Source organism: Oncorhynchus masou, chromosome 29, assembly GCF_036934945.1.
Source record: "Oncorhynchus masou masou isolate Uvic2021 chromosome 29, UVic_Omas_1.1, whole genome shotgun sequence".
NCBI classification, from domain to species: Eukaryota; Metazoa; Chordata; class Actinopteri; order Salmoniformes; family Salmonidae; genus Oncorhynchus; species Oncorhynchus masou.
In genome coordinates this window covers 44,307,229-44,324,052 of record NC_088240.1, presented here as the reverse complement: position 1 = coordinate 44,324,052, position 16,824 = coordinate 44,307,229, and the positions used below count along the sequence as shown (strand labels likewise).

At 42.0% G+C, this 16,824-nt stretch overlaps 1 protein-coding gene across 8 annotated transcripts in view; it reads left to right on the top strand.

Annotated features, from left to right (window-relative positions):
• Positions 1-16,824, top strand: part of LOC135519891 (nck-associated protein 5-like) — a 117,651-nt gene that overhangs the window by 81,156 nt on the left and 19,671 nt on the right. For 5 of the 8 annotated variants that reach the window (XM_064945103.1, XM_064945101.1, XM_064945097.1 and 2 more), the window contains 4 exons: positions 5,339-5,512; positions 5,670-8,572; positions 9,166-9,283; positions 14,104-14,185. In XM_064945103.1, the coding sequence (XP_064801175.1) occupies positions 5,339-5,512; positions 5,670-8,572; positions 9,166-9,283; positions 14,104-14,185 (3,277 nt within the window). Of the gene's footprint in view, positions 1-5,338; positions 5,513-5,669; positions 8,573-9,165; positions 9,284-14,103; positions 14,186-15,597; positions 15,852-16,824 lie in introns of all 8 variants that reach the window. The other 3 variants (XM_064945100.1, XM_064945099.1, XM_064945102.1) reach the window with 3 other exon arrangements.

Genomic DNA, 16,824 nt, shown 5'->3' with positions numbered 1-16,824 from the left:
AAATTCCCTAAATAGCCAAAGCAGACATGCACATATGATAGATTTAACCAATTCCTGGACAGACACACAAATATGAATAGTGCCATCATGGCAATGTTAATAACCAAGTAATAAGGCCCAGAAACATTCAATATTAACAACACAAAGGAAAGTGAAAGTATTTTCAATGAATACCATGTCCTCACACTGACCTGGAGTGAGTTTCCTAAAAACCTTCTTAGCTAGTGGTACTTTATTTCTATCAATGAACCAGATGTGCACCACACGTAGTAGTAACTGTGGAGCGGTAGTCACATAGAGGCACACAGGAGATTCTTTCCCTCAGGGTTACGTAACGCTGCATGGGCCCAGACCAAGCTTGGTCTATTGTGCTGGTTTCCCCCGTGTCTCTGTCTCGTGTGAAAATGGAACGTGAACAGCAGTACAGCCTAATTACTGCATGGACTGCAAGCCATGGTGCTCAGCAACCCGAGAGGAAAGAGGAGAGATGAGGAAGAAAATAGGGGGAGGGTGTGAAAAGGCTTCATCTTTGCATGACCTTTTTCAGACCCTTTCTAATGCATATTTGGAGTTTTGTGGAGATGCATCTTATCCCAGAAAATTCTGAATCTTATGTGTGTCTTTCAGACATATATGATATTGGGATGGTTCTCTCTGCTACCTTACGTCAAGCGGTTCCCGTCGCGATCCAAGAGGCTTCTAAACAGTTTCTACCTCCCAAGCCAAAAAGACTCCGGAACATCTAATTAAATGGCTACCCAGACTATTTGCATTAACCCCCTCCCCCTGTCTTTTACACTGCTGTTATCATATATGCATAGTCACTTTAATAAGTCTACCTACATGTACATATTACCTCATTACATCGTTTAACCGGTGCCTTCGCACATTGACTCTTTGCCGGTACCCCTCTGTACGTAGTCTCGCTATTGTTATTTTACTGCTGCTTGTTACTTTTATTTATTATTCCTATTCGTATTTTTTTTTAACTGCATTGTTGGTTAGGGGCTCGTAAGTAAGCATTTCACTGTAAGGTCTACAACTGTTGTATTCGGGCACTTGTGACTAATAACATTTGATTTCATTTCATTTGATTACTTTCGAATATCATATATGGACATGTCCTACGGCCAGATATGGACTCACTCGACATCCTGAGATATGCGGCATCTTATTTTCTGTCTTCACGTTGACAAATATTGGCTGTATACATATCATAACTGTGTTTTCTCAGCACATTCAAAGGCCTTTCTATGAATTTTGTCCGAATTTTTTGATCCGTAATAAAGGTCAATATTATAAGTGTGTTGATGCAATCAAGGTGACATTGGTTATACCCGGCTTTTATTTCACATTCAAAATGAATCTTAACGGCAAAAAAAAAGAACATTTTAGTTATTGTACAGTATCCCCTGCTTTCAAATTCTCCTAAAGTCATTCAGATATGAAAGCAGGAAAAATTCTCCCAGCACTGGAACCGAAGTCGCCCTTGACTCGTAATCGCTGCTGTACATGGAATGTTTTTGTTTTACTGTATCGGTGATGTCAAATCTCTGAGAAACTCTTGGAGTTGCCAGCGGTAATTAGCTTGCAGATTAATCCGCTTGAACGTGCTTTTGTTTGGCATTCTCCCGCAGCGCTTGTGAAATAAAGTATAGAGCAGATCACCAAATACTAGGTGAATATCAATGAATGGACTAAATCGGCCCAGTCCCCAGCTCCCTGATGCAATTATTTTCTATTCACATTAATTATTGCTAACAGATGACACTAATGACTTTGAGCGAACGCTGGCAATGGCAGCCCTGTTAGGGATCAATTCTATTTAAAAAGGGGTCACAGTACACCTAACACTTTCCGTCTTTCAAAATGTTTTGCATGTCAGCAATCAAGTTTTCAACATATAGAACTTTCAAAATACAAGAAAGTGTCTCGGTACGATGCATTTGAAAGTTCTATATCTTGAAAACTTGCTTGCTGACATGCAAAACATTTTGGGACTGTATCAACATTGGAATAATGAAACAAATGCCAAAATATAGTTCCTGAGTGGTATTTTCCTTAAAGTTTAAATCAAAGTTTGTTGGTCTCTTACACAGTTTAGCAGATGGTATATTGAAATGCTTGTGTTACTAGTGCCTAACAAAAATGTCAGACAACTACAACAAAAGATAGAAACAAAAAATCAGGAACTAACCCAGTTCAAATCAAATCAAATATTATTTGTCACATGCGCCGGATACAACAGGTATAGATAGACCTTACAGTGAAATGATTACTTATTTACAGTTAGCCACATGTACACTTTATCAGTAATCCAAATGCAAACTATGCATATATACACCAAATTAAGAATGATATGTACACCAGTGAGCTATGTTGAGAATTCAGTGTCAATAAACAGTATAACAAAATGTGATGCACAGTAGTAGATGTATTAGAATTAGCTATGTGAAGAATACAGCACTAAATGAATACACAGTGTGAAAAACATTATAAAACAAACAATCCCGTGTTTAATGTCTCTATATACATGGGACAGCAGCAGTGGTTGTGTGTGAGTGTGTGTATACACTACCAGTCAAAAGTTTTAGAACACCTACTAATTCAAGGGTTTTTCTTTATTTTGACTATTTTCTACATTGTAGAATAATAGTGAAGACATCAAAACTATGAAATAACACATATGGAATCATGTAGTAACCAAAAAAGTGTTACATCAAAATTCTTTAAATAGCCACCTTTTGACCTTGATGACAGCTTTGTACACTCTTGGCATTCTCTCAACCAGCTTCACCTGGAATGCATTTAAATTACAGGTGTGCCTTGTTAAAAGATCATTTGTGGAATTTATTTTCTTCGTAATGCATTTGAGCTAATTAGTTGTGTTGTAACAAGGTAGGGGGGTATACAGAAGATCGCCCTATTTGGTAAAAGACCAAGTCCATATTACGGCAAGAACAGCTCAAATAAGCAAAGAGAAACGACAGTCCATCATTAATTTAAGACATGAAGGTCAGTCAATAAGGAACATTCCAAGAACTTTGAAAGTTTCTTCAAGTGCAGTCGCAAAAACCATCAAGCGCTATGATGAAACTGGCTCTCATGAGGACCGCCACAGGAAAGGAAGACCTAGTTACCTCTGCTGCAGAGGATACGTTCATTAGAGTTACCAGCCTCAGAAATTGCATCCCAAATAAATGCTTCACAGAGTTCAAATAACAGACACATCTCAACATCAACTGTTCAGAAGAGACTGTGTCAATTAGGCATTCGTGGTCAAATTGCTGCAAAGAAACCACTACTAAAGGACACCAATAAGAAGAAGATACTTGCTTGGGCCATGAAACACGAGCAATGGACATTAGACCGATAGAAATGTGTCCTTTGATCTGGAGTCCAAATTGGCTTTTGGTTCCAACTGCCGTGTCTTTGTGAGATGCGGTGTGGGTGAATGAATGATCTCCGCATGTGTATTTGCCACCGTAAAGCATGGAGAAGGAGGTGTGGTGGTGCTTTGCTGGTGACACTTTCTATAATTTATTTAGAATTCAAGGCACACTTAACCAGCATGGCTTCCACAGCATTCTGCAGCAATACACCTTCAAATCTGGTTATGGGCTTAGTGGGACAATCATTTGTTTTTCAACAGGACAATGACCCAACACACCTCCAGGCTGTGGAAAGGCTGTTTTACCAAGAAGGAGAGTGATGGAGTGCTGCATCCACAATCCCCTTGACCTCAACCAAATTGAGATGGTTCGGGATGGGTTGGACCGCAGAGTGAAGAAAAGCAGCCAAAAAGTGCTCAGCATATGTGGAAACTCCTTCAAGATGGTTGGAAAAGCATTTCATGTGAAGCTGGTTGAGAAAATGCCAAGAGTTTGCAAAGCTGTCATCAAGGAAAAAAGGGAGGCTATTTAAATAATTTTTATTTGTTTTTGGTTAGTACATGATTCCATATGTGTTATTTTATAGTTTTGATGTCTTCACTATTATTCTACAATGTAGAAAATAGTCAAAATAAAGAAAAACCCTTGAATGAGTAGGTGTCCTAAAATTAGTGTACAGTATGTGCTTGTGTTTGTGAGTATGGGCTTTTGCGCGTGTAATTAGATATGTGAGTACTGGAGTCTGTGTGTTTTAGGTGTCTATCTTTGTCTCTTACTACAGGAGATGACGTGATGGGTGTTCAACAGTCTGATTGTCTGGAGATAGAAGTTGTTTTTCAGTCTCTTGGTACTGGGTTTGATGCACCTGTACTGTCTCTGTCTGCTAGATGGTAGCAGAGTGAACAGAACGTAACTCGGGTGGCTGAGGTCCTTGATGATCTTCTTGGCCTCATCCATCAAGTGTGGCTGAGGGTTGGCCAAGTAGACCTACCATTCTGGGAACAAACACATTCTCTCTTTGCTCACAGGCTATGTGATTGAAAGTTAGATAAAGCATTTTCCTTTTGGAAACGACCTCCCATGGTTCCAGCCAGAGAGAGAAGTTAAAAGAGGAGGAATGAGGCTGAGTCATAGACCACTTGCATGATTATCAATCACTGTCCATCCTGTAGACTCACGCTAAACAACATTATTACTCATCTGACATTTGTCATTTATTATGCATTCACTTTTGAGATATGATAGAATTCCAAAAACCCAAGGGTCTACAGGCTCAGTGTATTGTACATCTTTGTCTTGGCACTGAGACCACAGATTGTAAAGCGTTCAGAAACTGGGATACAATCCAATGTATGTTATAGCAGAGGGCACTATAGAGTCGTCAATGCGTCAACAGCATTTTCGCTGATGTCCACATAGATTACATTCATCAAAAACTCTGCACATGTCAGCTAAATGGGAAATTAGCTCTAAAAGTATGTTATAGTGCCCTGTGCTGTAATGCACATTGGATTGAATCTCGGCCTTAGTTTCTGACTGTTGACCATGTGTCCAACAATACATAATCGAGACAAAACAAAGATTGTCTGCATGCACAGAGAATAGTGAATGCCTGCATTGTAGAGTGAGATTTCTGTGACAAGTGGAGTGGAGAATGTCATACCTATCCTTAATTAGCCTTTGGCTGGAAAGGGACAGTGATGTATTCAGTAGTGCATTTTTATGTTAATCGGGAACTGCTTAACCTATTTGGTAAAACTATAAGATTTAAAAAAGAATTGCTCTGAAGATGTGCTTTCTACCAAAATCGTATCAAAATAAACCTTTCTTTTTCATTAAAGTCACTTCTCTCTGCTGACACTTCACTTCCATGTCTATCTTTTGAATTTCAGTGCGGGGACAATAAAGTTTGAACTGAATTTCTGAACACACTCCTTATTTTCCAGGAAGTTCAGCGGAATGGGAAGGCAAGTGTTCCTGCAGGGAGGTGGCCCAGCCTGCTTAGTCTAACCTGTCCACGCAGTAGCTGCAGTGGCAGTGAGGCCTCATTATCCAGCGCCTCTACTGAGTACTCCAGTGGCTCACATACTTGGGCAGAAGGACGTCGCTCCTCCAAGCAGGTGAGTCTCCCAGTCTGAACTCAAACGAATTGTGTGAAGGAAAGTAATTTTTCATAAATTACAATGTAGAATGGATCCTCAACGTTCATCAAGAAATTCCAATGTCTTTAGTTTTTGTTGTTGTTGACAACTAAAATGTCTTTCTCTTTTGTCACAGTCTGTGATAAGTCGGGAGAAGAGAATGAGCGCAGGGTCAGTGTCCAGCAATCAGTCTGTCCCAGCAGAGCAGCCCGATCTAAATTGGAAGGAGGGCCACATTCTGAAAGGCCTGAAGAAGCTGCAAATGCGCAGCACAGCTCCCAAGGAGACATCTTCACTCGCCTCCACGTCACATTTCAAGGACTGCATGACCTCCAATGAGGGCATATACTCTTTAGGGGTTAAGGGTGGGCCCCACGGGGTAGTGCCTAAATTGGCATTGGCAAAGGGAAATTATTTTAAGCCAGGAGAAGGAGTCAGTACCTTAATCTCTGACTCAGACGATGCAGAGGATGAATTGCCTCAATCACCAGCCAGGGAGTCCTGCGCCCAACCCATTAAAGAGACTCTCCATCTGAAAGGAGAGCCTGCGTCTGAATTGGGAACGGCACAAGGGGGGAAGAGCTCTACGGTCTACAACTCCCAAGAGGAGCCTGTAAGACTCGTAATTCCCAGCAACTCCTTCTCACCTATCAAAGATGTCTTCTTGCTCGAGGGTCCCACACTGAAGCCTGGACTCAGCCCAACGGAGAGCCCTAACTTTATGACTGGACTTCAAAATAAAGACAAGCTAGTAGAAACTACAAGACATAGTTACAATTTGAGGCCAGAGAGCGTTAAACAGCCACAAAACAAAGTTACGGTCAAACATCTAGAGGCACAGGCTAGGGAAGTGAGCCTACCCATTCAGTATGCAGCAGCCAGAGCTCTGAGTTGGGTTAGTGAGGCCAGACAGCGCAGTGCTTCCATGGATACGAAGCAGTACAGAGAGCCGAGCAGCCAGGGTGGAGTTGACTACACCATTTTGCAGTCCCGACAGAGGAAAACAAAGCCTACGGCTTGCGACTCAGCAAGGAAGGCCTTTATCCTCCGACGCAAGAGTGCAGATGGAGGTCCAGACCAGGCCAAGCTACACCAGCCCCTACGTCAGAAACTTATCAAAGTAAATCAAAGGGCCAAGAACCACTCAAACCCTCCTGGGCCCAGTGGCCCTCGCACAAAGATTAACCTCAGCAAGGCACCAGGTCCAGCTAAGGCATCAGTACAAATGACTGAGACAGTTGAGACTGCTAGTGGGGCAAGAACTTCAGGGCCCCTTGAGAATACAGTACATGGCTCCCCTTCTTCCTCCCCTCAGAAACTGGTCAACGTTTTTGAGCCACCTGTGCTGAATGACTGCCCCAAGAGCACATCTAAAGTATCCCAACCAGTTTCCAAACTCCCATCAAGAAACGACTGTGGGGTAAAAGGCCCCAACTCCAACAATTCAGCTTGCTCTCCACTGAAACAGAGGCTGCAAGACCAGCACTCGGATTCTTCTCGCAATGATATCAGGTCTCCTTCACCTCCACTCCCACCAGGTCGGACCACCTCCCTACTTATTCGACCTGGTTATGGCTCCTTACCTCAGGCGCATAAGCCTGTGGTTATGCTCCAAACCTCTAGCACAGTAAAGGCAACTGCCCGTAGCACCAAACCTCCATCAAGTCATCAGTCATCTGTTTTACAAATGCAACCTCTAGCCCCCAACAAAATCCAAGACACTCATCATATGGCTCCCAAAATGGGTATTGAGGTGAAAAAGCTACCAAAATGGGTCCCTGCCAAAGTCTACCATCCTTTACCAACTTCGAACACTCTTCAAGAATCCAAGGAAACAGACTCTTCCCAATCCTCAATGAACAGGACTGTGGCACAAGCCTCCCATCAAGAAAATAGTGTTCCCTTTGTGGTGCAAAATCAGGACAGCTTATCTGTGTCCCAGCAAGGCAATGGTGAGCCACAAAGTACAGAGCTCTTACCTCAGGCCTCAGCATCTCTACTTTGCCATGACATAGTTAGTATCTCTCAACATTCTGTGACCAGGGCAGTAAATGCATCCCTTTCTGTTGGCTCCAAAACCAATGAGACAACCACAAAGCTGGGCAACAACTTTGCAGTTATCACTGCTATAAAGGGAGTGCAGACTTTTGACACCTTTAACCAGGACACGTACAGACGTCCAATGATGCACTGTGTCAATGCAGCTGTAGCCAAGGCCAAAGCCGGGAGAAAGCTGGAGACCCACTGTAGCTCACTAGAGGAGGCTGCACTCCCACCTCCAGTGGCAGAGAATGGTGTAACTTTGGACTGGGGATTTGATGAAGAGAGCTGGCTATTCAAGCGCTCGGTCTCAGTCTCGACCCGACCTCCTCTCCACCCGGTTATGGGCATGAATGGAGCAAAGGCTCGCAGTAAAAGCTTCGGCGCACGCTATATGGACAGACCGAACATCAGCAGGTCTGGAAATGTCCGTAGTCACATCAAAACTAACTCAGGAAGCTCTTTGAATTCTCTTGGTGATGTATTCCGGGGTAGTATGAGTTGCTCCAATAGCTACAATTGTCCAAAGAACAAATCCCACAACAATTTCATGATTGAGGAAGGCTTGCCAATACCTCTGCATCTGGAGGCCTCCAGTGATCGATTTGGTCTCAAACACCAGAGAGTAAACTCATGTTCACATCTCCGGACTGAGAAACAGTCCCCTAGCACCTTCTATGAACGTTTCCATGGGGAACCAGAGAGAGAGTCAAACATCTCCACCATCGAGGAGAAGGTCATGATGGGAATCGAGGAGAATTTGCAGAAATCTCAGCAGAAGGAGAAAACAACTGAAACTAAGCAGAAATCCGGTTCACTGTCAAACTGGTTTGGATTCCGCAAGAGCAAGCTCCCTGCTCCGATTGGTAAAAAAGGAGATTCTCCAAGGGGAAAAGAGGAGAGGAAGGAACCTAAGCTTGGATTTCTCTTGGGTGGGAAGCAGGCAAAGTTCGACAAAAAGAAGGAAGGGAAGAAAAGTGAAGGTCATCAAATGGATGGGTAAAGCTTTAATAATGTTTAGGTGGGGTAGCTGAGAAGTCATGTTCACCGTTTTACTGCTGGGAAAATAATGTTGATGAGAGGCTTCAATACAATGTAACTTCTTATTCATTACAAAAATAACCCTGCTTTAATGTAATGCATTGGTCATATTTACCACAAAGGCCGAAATCTACTGTTACTTTTCACTTAAAGTAGATTTTTGATATTGTTTTCAGTAATGATTGAAATCAATTAAATTCAAAATCAGTATCTCTGCTTAAAACTACTGAGGTCTATAATTTTGAGTCATACCTCATGTACACTGAACAATCACAACTTGACTGAACCATCAAACAGATCTCTTCATATATTTCCATGAGGTGATTTACTGCCCCAGATAGCCTAAGCCATTTCTATCAGGCACTGTCAGAAACATGTATCACTCCACTAAGTCCAGAGACCAGTTCAGACATCTTTCAGACCCATATAGCACAGTAAGGTAGGCAGTGGCTTCACAGTATCATTTATTATCGGAAACACCCTGGGCATGTTGAGTCAGTATGAAAGACTCACAGATTATAGTGGTAGCGTGAAAACCTGTTTTCTTTCAGCTCGGTTGGGAAAAGAGACTCCCAAGATACATTGCTCGTCTGCCTTTCGATGGCCTCCCTGGGAGCCCCAGGTAACAGCAACATGCAAGGACAAACCGACATCAGTGGGGACGCAAAGGTACATTCAATTATACAAGACATAAGGATTTTATGTCGATTTCAGTCAACATGGGGATTAAATAGAATTTGAAATTAGAATTGAGAAATTAGAACTAACCTTATGGGCATTTTCCCATACAAATTCTATGTCCAATTCAATTCCTGAATTGACTGGGAAATGTATTGACCATAACTCTACAATGTGTCCATTTCATGTCTAATGATTAAATTATATGCATGAAACTCTGAAAGGCCAATATTTATGTTTATGACAATGTGTTTCAACACCCATTTGTATGGACCTCATATCAGATAAGTGAAATATACATTTAACAGTGCCAGTCCATTTCTACCTGTCTGTTTTTCTGGAATACTAGTATTACTACCTCTTCCCTAAGCACTAGAAGACACACTTTCTGAAAGGAAGTATTCTGTGTAATACCATAATCTGTACAGGAAGGAAGTGGAGCTAAGAAAGACATACTGTATGATAAAAACTGACCGAGCAAGGTCCCATCTATTAGAAAAACAGAGATGTGAGATTAATACAAAGGGAAAAGGGGTGGGTGACAGAAAGAAAGAAAGAAAGAAAGAAAGAAAGAAAGAAAGAAAGAAAGAAAAAAGAAAGAAAGAAAGAAAGGAAAACATGAGAAGAATATAAAGGACCCAGGAATAAATGTGGCAGATCAGATGGATATGGAGTTCGGGTGAGAGACAAGAAAGACAAGAATGGAGAGAGAAAATTGTAACAAAGACTTACAAATAAATAAACACCAAAGAAACATAGATAACCGGAACAAACCCTTCATATGTTTAGTATGGATCAGTGTAGGTCGCTGAGGGGAGGACGGCTCATAATAAATCGCTGGAATGATGTGTTTGATATCATTCCACCTATTCTGCTCCAGCCATTACCAGGAGCCCATCCTCCCAAATTAAGGCACCAGCTGTCTACCTAATTAAATAAGAATAGCGCCGGAGGAGATGGCTGCCGTTTGTTCGGGCTCCTAACCAATCGTGCTATTTTGTGTGTTTTTTCGCATTGTTTGTAACTTATTTTGTACATAATGTTTCTGCCACCGTCTCTGATGACTGAAAAGAGCTTCTGGATATCAGAACAGCGATTGCTCACCTTGAACTGGACAAAGATTTTTTTCTTTAATGAGTCGGAAGCGAAGGATTTACTCCAGATACTGGACAGGCCAAAATCCCGTCATTCGCATGGAAGAAAAGACGGTGAAACAGGGGACGCAGGTCCAGGTGCCTTGTGAGAATTTGTCGGCGAGTGGGTAATCCGCCTCTACCATCCGTCCGATTGGCCAACGTGCAATCATTAGAGAATAAACTGGATGAGCTCCGTTCAAGACGATCTTACCAACAGGACATTAAAAGCTGTAATATCTTATGTTTGGACAGCATGGATAATGACAGTTGGCTGGTTTTTCTGTGCGTCGGCAAGATAGAACAGCTGCCTCCTGTAAGACAAGGGGTGGCTGTCTGTCTATTTGTCAATAACAGCTGGTGTGCAAAATCAAATATTAAGAAAGTCTCAAGGTTTTGCTCACCTGAGGTAGAGAATCTCATGATAAGCTGTAGATCACACTATTTACCAAGAGAGTTTTCACCTATATATTTCGTAGCTGTTTATTTACCACCACAAACTGATGCTGGCACTAAGATCGCACTCAACGAGTTGTATAAGGCCATAAGTAAACAAAAAAATGCTCATCCAGAGGCGGCGCTCCTAATGGCCAAGGACTTTAATGCAGGGAAATGTAAATCTGTTTTACCTCATTTCTACCAGCATGTTACATGTGCAACTAGACCACCTTTACTCCACACACAAAGCTCTCCCCCGCCCCTCATTTGGCAAATGTGACCATCATTCTATCCTCCTGATTCCTGCTTACAAGCAAAAACTAAAGCAAGAGGTACCAGTGACTCGTTCAATACAAACGTGGTCAGATGAAACAGATGCTAAGCTACAGGACTGATTTGCTTGAACAGATTGGAATATGTTCCAGGGCTCATCTGATGGCATTGAGCCATGGATTACAGGCAACATCCGCACTGAGCTAAAGGGTAGAGCTGCCGCTTTCAAGGAGCAGGACTCTAACCTGGACGCTTATAAGAAATCCTGCTATGCCCTCAGATGAACCATCAAACAGGCAAAGTGTCAGTACAGGACTAAGCTTGAATCCCACTACAAAGACTTCGACGCTCATCAGATGTGTCAGGGCTTGCAAACTATTATGGACTACAAAGGGAAGCCCAGCCGCGAGCTGCCAACTGACACAAGCCTACCAGACGAGCTAAATGACTTCTATGCTGATCCTCAACATGTCGGTCCCTTCGGGGTGTGTTCTTAGTCCCCTCCTCTACTCCCTGTTCAACCATGATTGCATGGCCAAGCATGACTCCAACACCATCATTAAGTTTGCCAACAACACGTGGTGTTGGTTTGATCACCGACAAAGATGAGACAGCCTATAGGGAGGAGGTCAGAGACCTGACAGTGTGGTACCAGGACAACAACCTTTCCCTCAACATGATCAAGACAAAGGAGATGATTGTGGACTACAGGAAAAGGAGGGCCGAGCACTCCCCCATTCTCATTGACTGGGCTGTAGTGGAGCAGGTTGAGAGCTTCAAGTTCCTTGGTGTCCACATCACCAACAAACTAACATGGCGCAAACACACCAAGAAAGTAAGAAAGAGTGTAGGAAAATGCCTATTCCCCCTCAGGAGACTGAAAATATTTGTCATGGGTCCTCAGATCCTCAAAAGGTTCTACAGCTGCACCATCGAGAGCATCCTGACTGGTTGCATTACCGCCTGGTATGGCAACTGCTCGGCCTCTGACCTTAAGGCACTACAGAGTGTAATGCGTACTGCCCAGTACATCACTGGGGCCAAGCTTCCTGCCATTCAATACGTATACCATGCTTTGTCAGATAAAGTCCATAAAAATTGCCAAAGACTCCAGCCACCCTAGTCATACACTGTTGTCTCTGATACCGCACTGCAGACATTACCGGAGCGCCAAGTCTACGTCCAAAATTCTTCTTAACAGCTTCCACCCCCAAGTCATAAGACTGCTGATTAGCTAATCAAATGGCTGTCCTGACTATTTGCATTGACCCATCACCCCCTTTTTTATACTGCTGCTACTTGCTGTTTATTATATATGCATAGTCACTTTACCCCTACCTACATGTACATATTACCTCAATAACCTCGACTAAAACTGTACACCCACAAATTGACTCGGTACCGGTACCCCCTGTATATTGCCTCGCTATTGTTATTTAATTATTTAGTAAATACTTTTCTTAAATCTAATTATTCTTAAAACTGCATTGTTGGTTAAGGGCTTGTATGTAAGTATGTTACAAATAACATTTGATTTGATCTCCTGTGGTATGGATCACTCCAACACATTCACACATGATCACAAACATGGCTGAGATACTGGAGATATTTAATCTACACTTAAGAAGAAATAGAAACACATCATGTAAAGTGTTGATCCCATGTTTCATCAGCTGAAATAAAAGATCCCTGAAATTTTCCATACCCACAAAAATATTATTTCTCTCATCTTTTGTGCACACATTTGTTTGCATCCCTGTTAGTGAGCATTTCTCCTTTGCCAAGATAATCCATCCACCTGAGAGGTGTGGCATATTACGTTTCAGCATGATAATGCACGGCCCCATGTCGCAAGGAAAGCCTACTGGGGCGGCAGGGTAGCCTAGTGGTTAGAGCGTTGGACTAGTAACTGGAAGGTTGCAAGTTCAAATCCCTGAGCTGACAAGGTACAAATCTGTCGTTCTACCCCTGAACAGGCAGTTTGCCCACTGTTCCTAGGCCGTCATTGACTGACTTGCCTAGTAAAATAAAAGGAACTGTACAGAATTCCTCAAGCTGAAAATGTCCCAGTTCTTCCATGGCCTGCATACTCACCAGACATGTCGCCTGTTTAGGATGCTCTGGCTCAACGTGTACAAAACAGTGTTCCAGTTCCTGACAATATACAGCAATTGAAGAACACTGGAACAACATTCCATAGGCCAAAATCAACAGCCTGATCAACTCTATGTGAAGGAGATGTGTCACACTACATGAGGCAAAACAGATTATGGCCTAAATCAATTTATTTCAAATGACTGGAATGTAAAATCTTTGAAATTGTTCCATGTTGTGTTTATAGTTTTGTCCAATGTAGATACAGAGGAAAATCTATGGACTATTTAGATTTGTACAAACATTCACAAGCAGTCTTGATAATAGAGTGAACATTAGAATGAACATTGCTTTGAAATATTTTCAGTGAAAGTCCATCATTGTCCTGATTTGATTCAGATACATATTATTTACCTGTTGCATGGATAAATTATCAGATAGTCTTGACAGCTAAAATGGCAATTGAATTCGAGTTTGTTATAGACCTATCGGAGATTTTCCACCAAACTTAAGACCTACACTGTTCAATTACATTACCAGGGGTGAAAATAAGTCAAATCTGTCAAGTTGCCTATTGGCTAAATGGTCTTCTTGCTGGTTCAGAAACTTTTGTGAGATTGTGCTTTACAAAGAACTTAAATCATGTCTTAACATAGAGGATTGGGGACCATTTATGCCTTTTAATTAATATATTCATACCACTTTATAATCATAGATTCAAACCGTGATGATAGATTGCCACCACAAATTAAATATAAAACATGTAATCACAAGTACAGACAACTCATCTGTTGCTTTACAATTCACATATCCCAATTTAGTCCCCTATTCTGTACATGTATAATTATGTTTTCTTCTTGCTTCCACAAACAGACAAAGATACAGAGGATGAACCTCAGGACTGATAATGACAACAGAGTTGCTTTGAAGAGCCCCAGTGAAGATCACTTTATCGGTAAGGGTATTAACAAAACTATTTGTATTGTACTTGATAGATGGGCCACATCGAAAATGAACCCCTTGCTCCTACCCATGGCAACTTCATGTAGATTTGTAAGAATTGGGTAGGTGTTTTATGGTAGTAACTCCACTCTAAAATCCTATCCAGATCTACACAAGTGCACTCTCCATCAGTCAATGACCATTTTACCCTCTGCTTTGACCCCTATGCAGTGATCTTCAAACGATAGAGATCCTATGAAATGAGTATTCTAATTACAAATTCTATGCTTCAAACCTGGTCCTGAATACATTAAAATCTTTCAACCATTTGAATTGCTCAAGCACTGGTAATGCTAGCAGATTTCCTTCCTAGCCCCCTAACCTCTTTTCTGTCATGTCATTTTAACCTATGAACCGAAGTGAAAGGGATGGAATCGCAGTTGAAAGAGCAAGGTTGAGAGCAAAAACAGTTTTCACTGTACGTGACACCCCTTCACTCAGCGTTAACGTTTCCTTTTATGCATTTAACTTCACAGAGAAATACGGAAGCACAGCGTGTTCGGTCTTTCTCTCATTAAGGATTATTTAGATAGGATCAAAGTGATAGCCAAGCATGCTAAAATTAAGTGTTTAAGCAGTAAGTCTAAGCAGTAACTTCCAAGTGAGTGGAGGTCTAAAAGTCACTCAGTATATTTTAGCAATTTGAACATTTAAGGACAATATGCTGACCTATGGTTAAACATTTGGATATTTGAATCCTTTACTAGTTAAATAGGTCTGCCAAAGCCATCTGTAAAATTAGCATGTCAAAAATGCATTTAGTCAAACAAAGGAAAACAATCCTTATACTTCACTGAACAAAAAAATAAACCATTTCAAAGATTCTACTGAGTTACAGTTCATAAGGAAATCTGTCAATTTAATGAAATTCATTAGGCCCTAATCTATTAATTTCACATGACTGGGAATACAGATATGCATCTGTTGGTCACAGATATCTTACAAAAAAAGTAGGGACGTGGATCAGAAAGCCAGTCAGTATCTGGTGTGACCATCATTTCCCTCTTGCTGCACGACACCTCTCCTTCGCATAGAGTTGCTCAGGCTGTTTATTGTGGCCTGTCTAATGTTGTCCCACTCCTCTTCAATGGCTGTGCAAAGTTGCTGGATAATGCACAGCCCCATGTCCCAAACATGCCAAATGGGTGACATGTCTGGTGAGTATGCAGGCCATGGAAAAACAGGCACATTTTCACCTACCAAGAATTGTGTACAGATCCTTGCGACATGGGGTCGTGCATTATCATGCTGAAACATGAGGTGATGGTGGCGGATGAATGGCACTACAATGGGCCTCAGGATCTCATCACAGTATCTCTGTGCATTCAAACTAAAATTGAATGCAATTGTGTTCATTGTCCATAGCTTATGCCTGCCCATACCATAACACCACTGCCACCATGGGGCCCTCTGTTCACAATGTTGACATCAGCAACCCACTCGCCCACACAACGCCATACACACGCTCTGCCATCTGCCATATGCAGGGATTCATCCATGAAGGGCACACTTCTCCAGTGTGCCAGTGGCCATCGAAGGTGAGCATTTGCCTACTGAAGTTGGTTACGACACCGAACTGCAGTCAGGTCAAGACCCTGGTGAGGACAATGAGTACGCAGGTGAGCTTCCCTGAGACGGTTTCTGACAGTTTGTGAAGACATTATTCCGTTGTGCAAACCCACAGTTTTATCAGCTTTCCGGGTGGCTGGTCTCAGGCGATCCAACAGGTGAAGAAGCCGGATGTGGAGGTCCTGGGCTTGTGTGGTTACACGTGGTCTGCAGTTGTGAGGCCAGTTGAACATACTGCCAAATTCTCAAAAACAAGGTTTATTTTAGAGAAATTAACATTACATTATCTGGTAGACATTCCTGCAATCAGCATGCCAATTGCACACTCACTCAAAACTTGAGACATCTGTGGCATTGTGTTGTGTGACAAAACTGCACATTTTGAAGTGGCTTTTGATTGTCCCCATCACAAGGTGCACCTGTGTAATGATCATGCTGTTTAATCAGCTTCTTGATATGCCACACCTGTCAGGTGGATGGAATATCTTGGGAAATGAGAAATGCTCACTGACAGGATATAAGCAAATTTGAAGCCAAAATTTGAGAGAAAATGTGAAAATTTTGAGGATATTTTATTTCAGCTCCTGAAACATGGGACCAATTGCGTTTTGCATTTATATTTCTTGTTCAGTGTAATAACATGTGTAAAGTAACAATTGTTTGGAGTGGAGGATTATTTGGGTGATTTTCCCTTTCAAAATCTTTTTTAAAGGGCCTGTGTGAACAATTTGATGGTGTATCCTGCAGCCCTGTTACATTCACCTGTCAAGTGACCTCCCTCAACCATTTGAAAACCTTGAAATAAGTTCAATAGACATGAATAAGTAACACCATTTCCAGTGAATAAAAAATGAGCAGATGGTTAACCTTCTAGCATTGGTCTCACCCCTAATGAAGCCTTCACATAGGGCAGGGGTCCTTAAAATTTTTCGGCCTGGGACGCAAATGAGAAATTCAGTGTTTTCCTGGGACCCAAGCTCATAAAAACATGCCACCTTTTGGGGGCCCTAATCAAGATTTGGT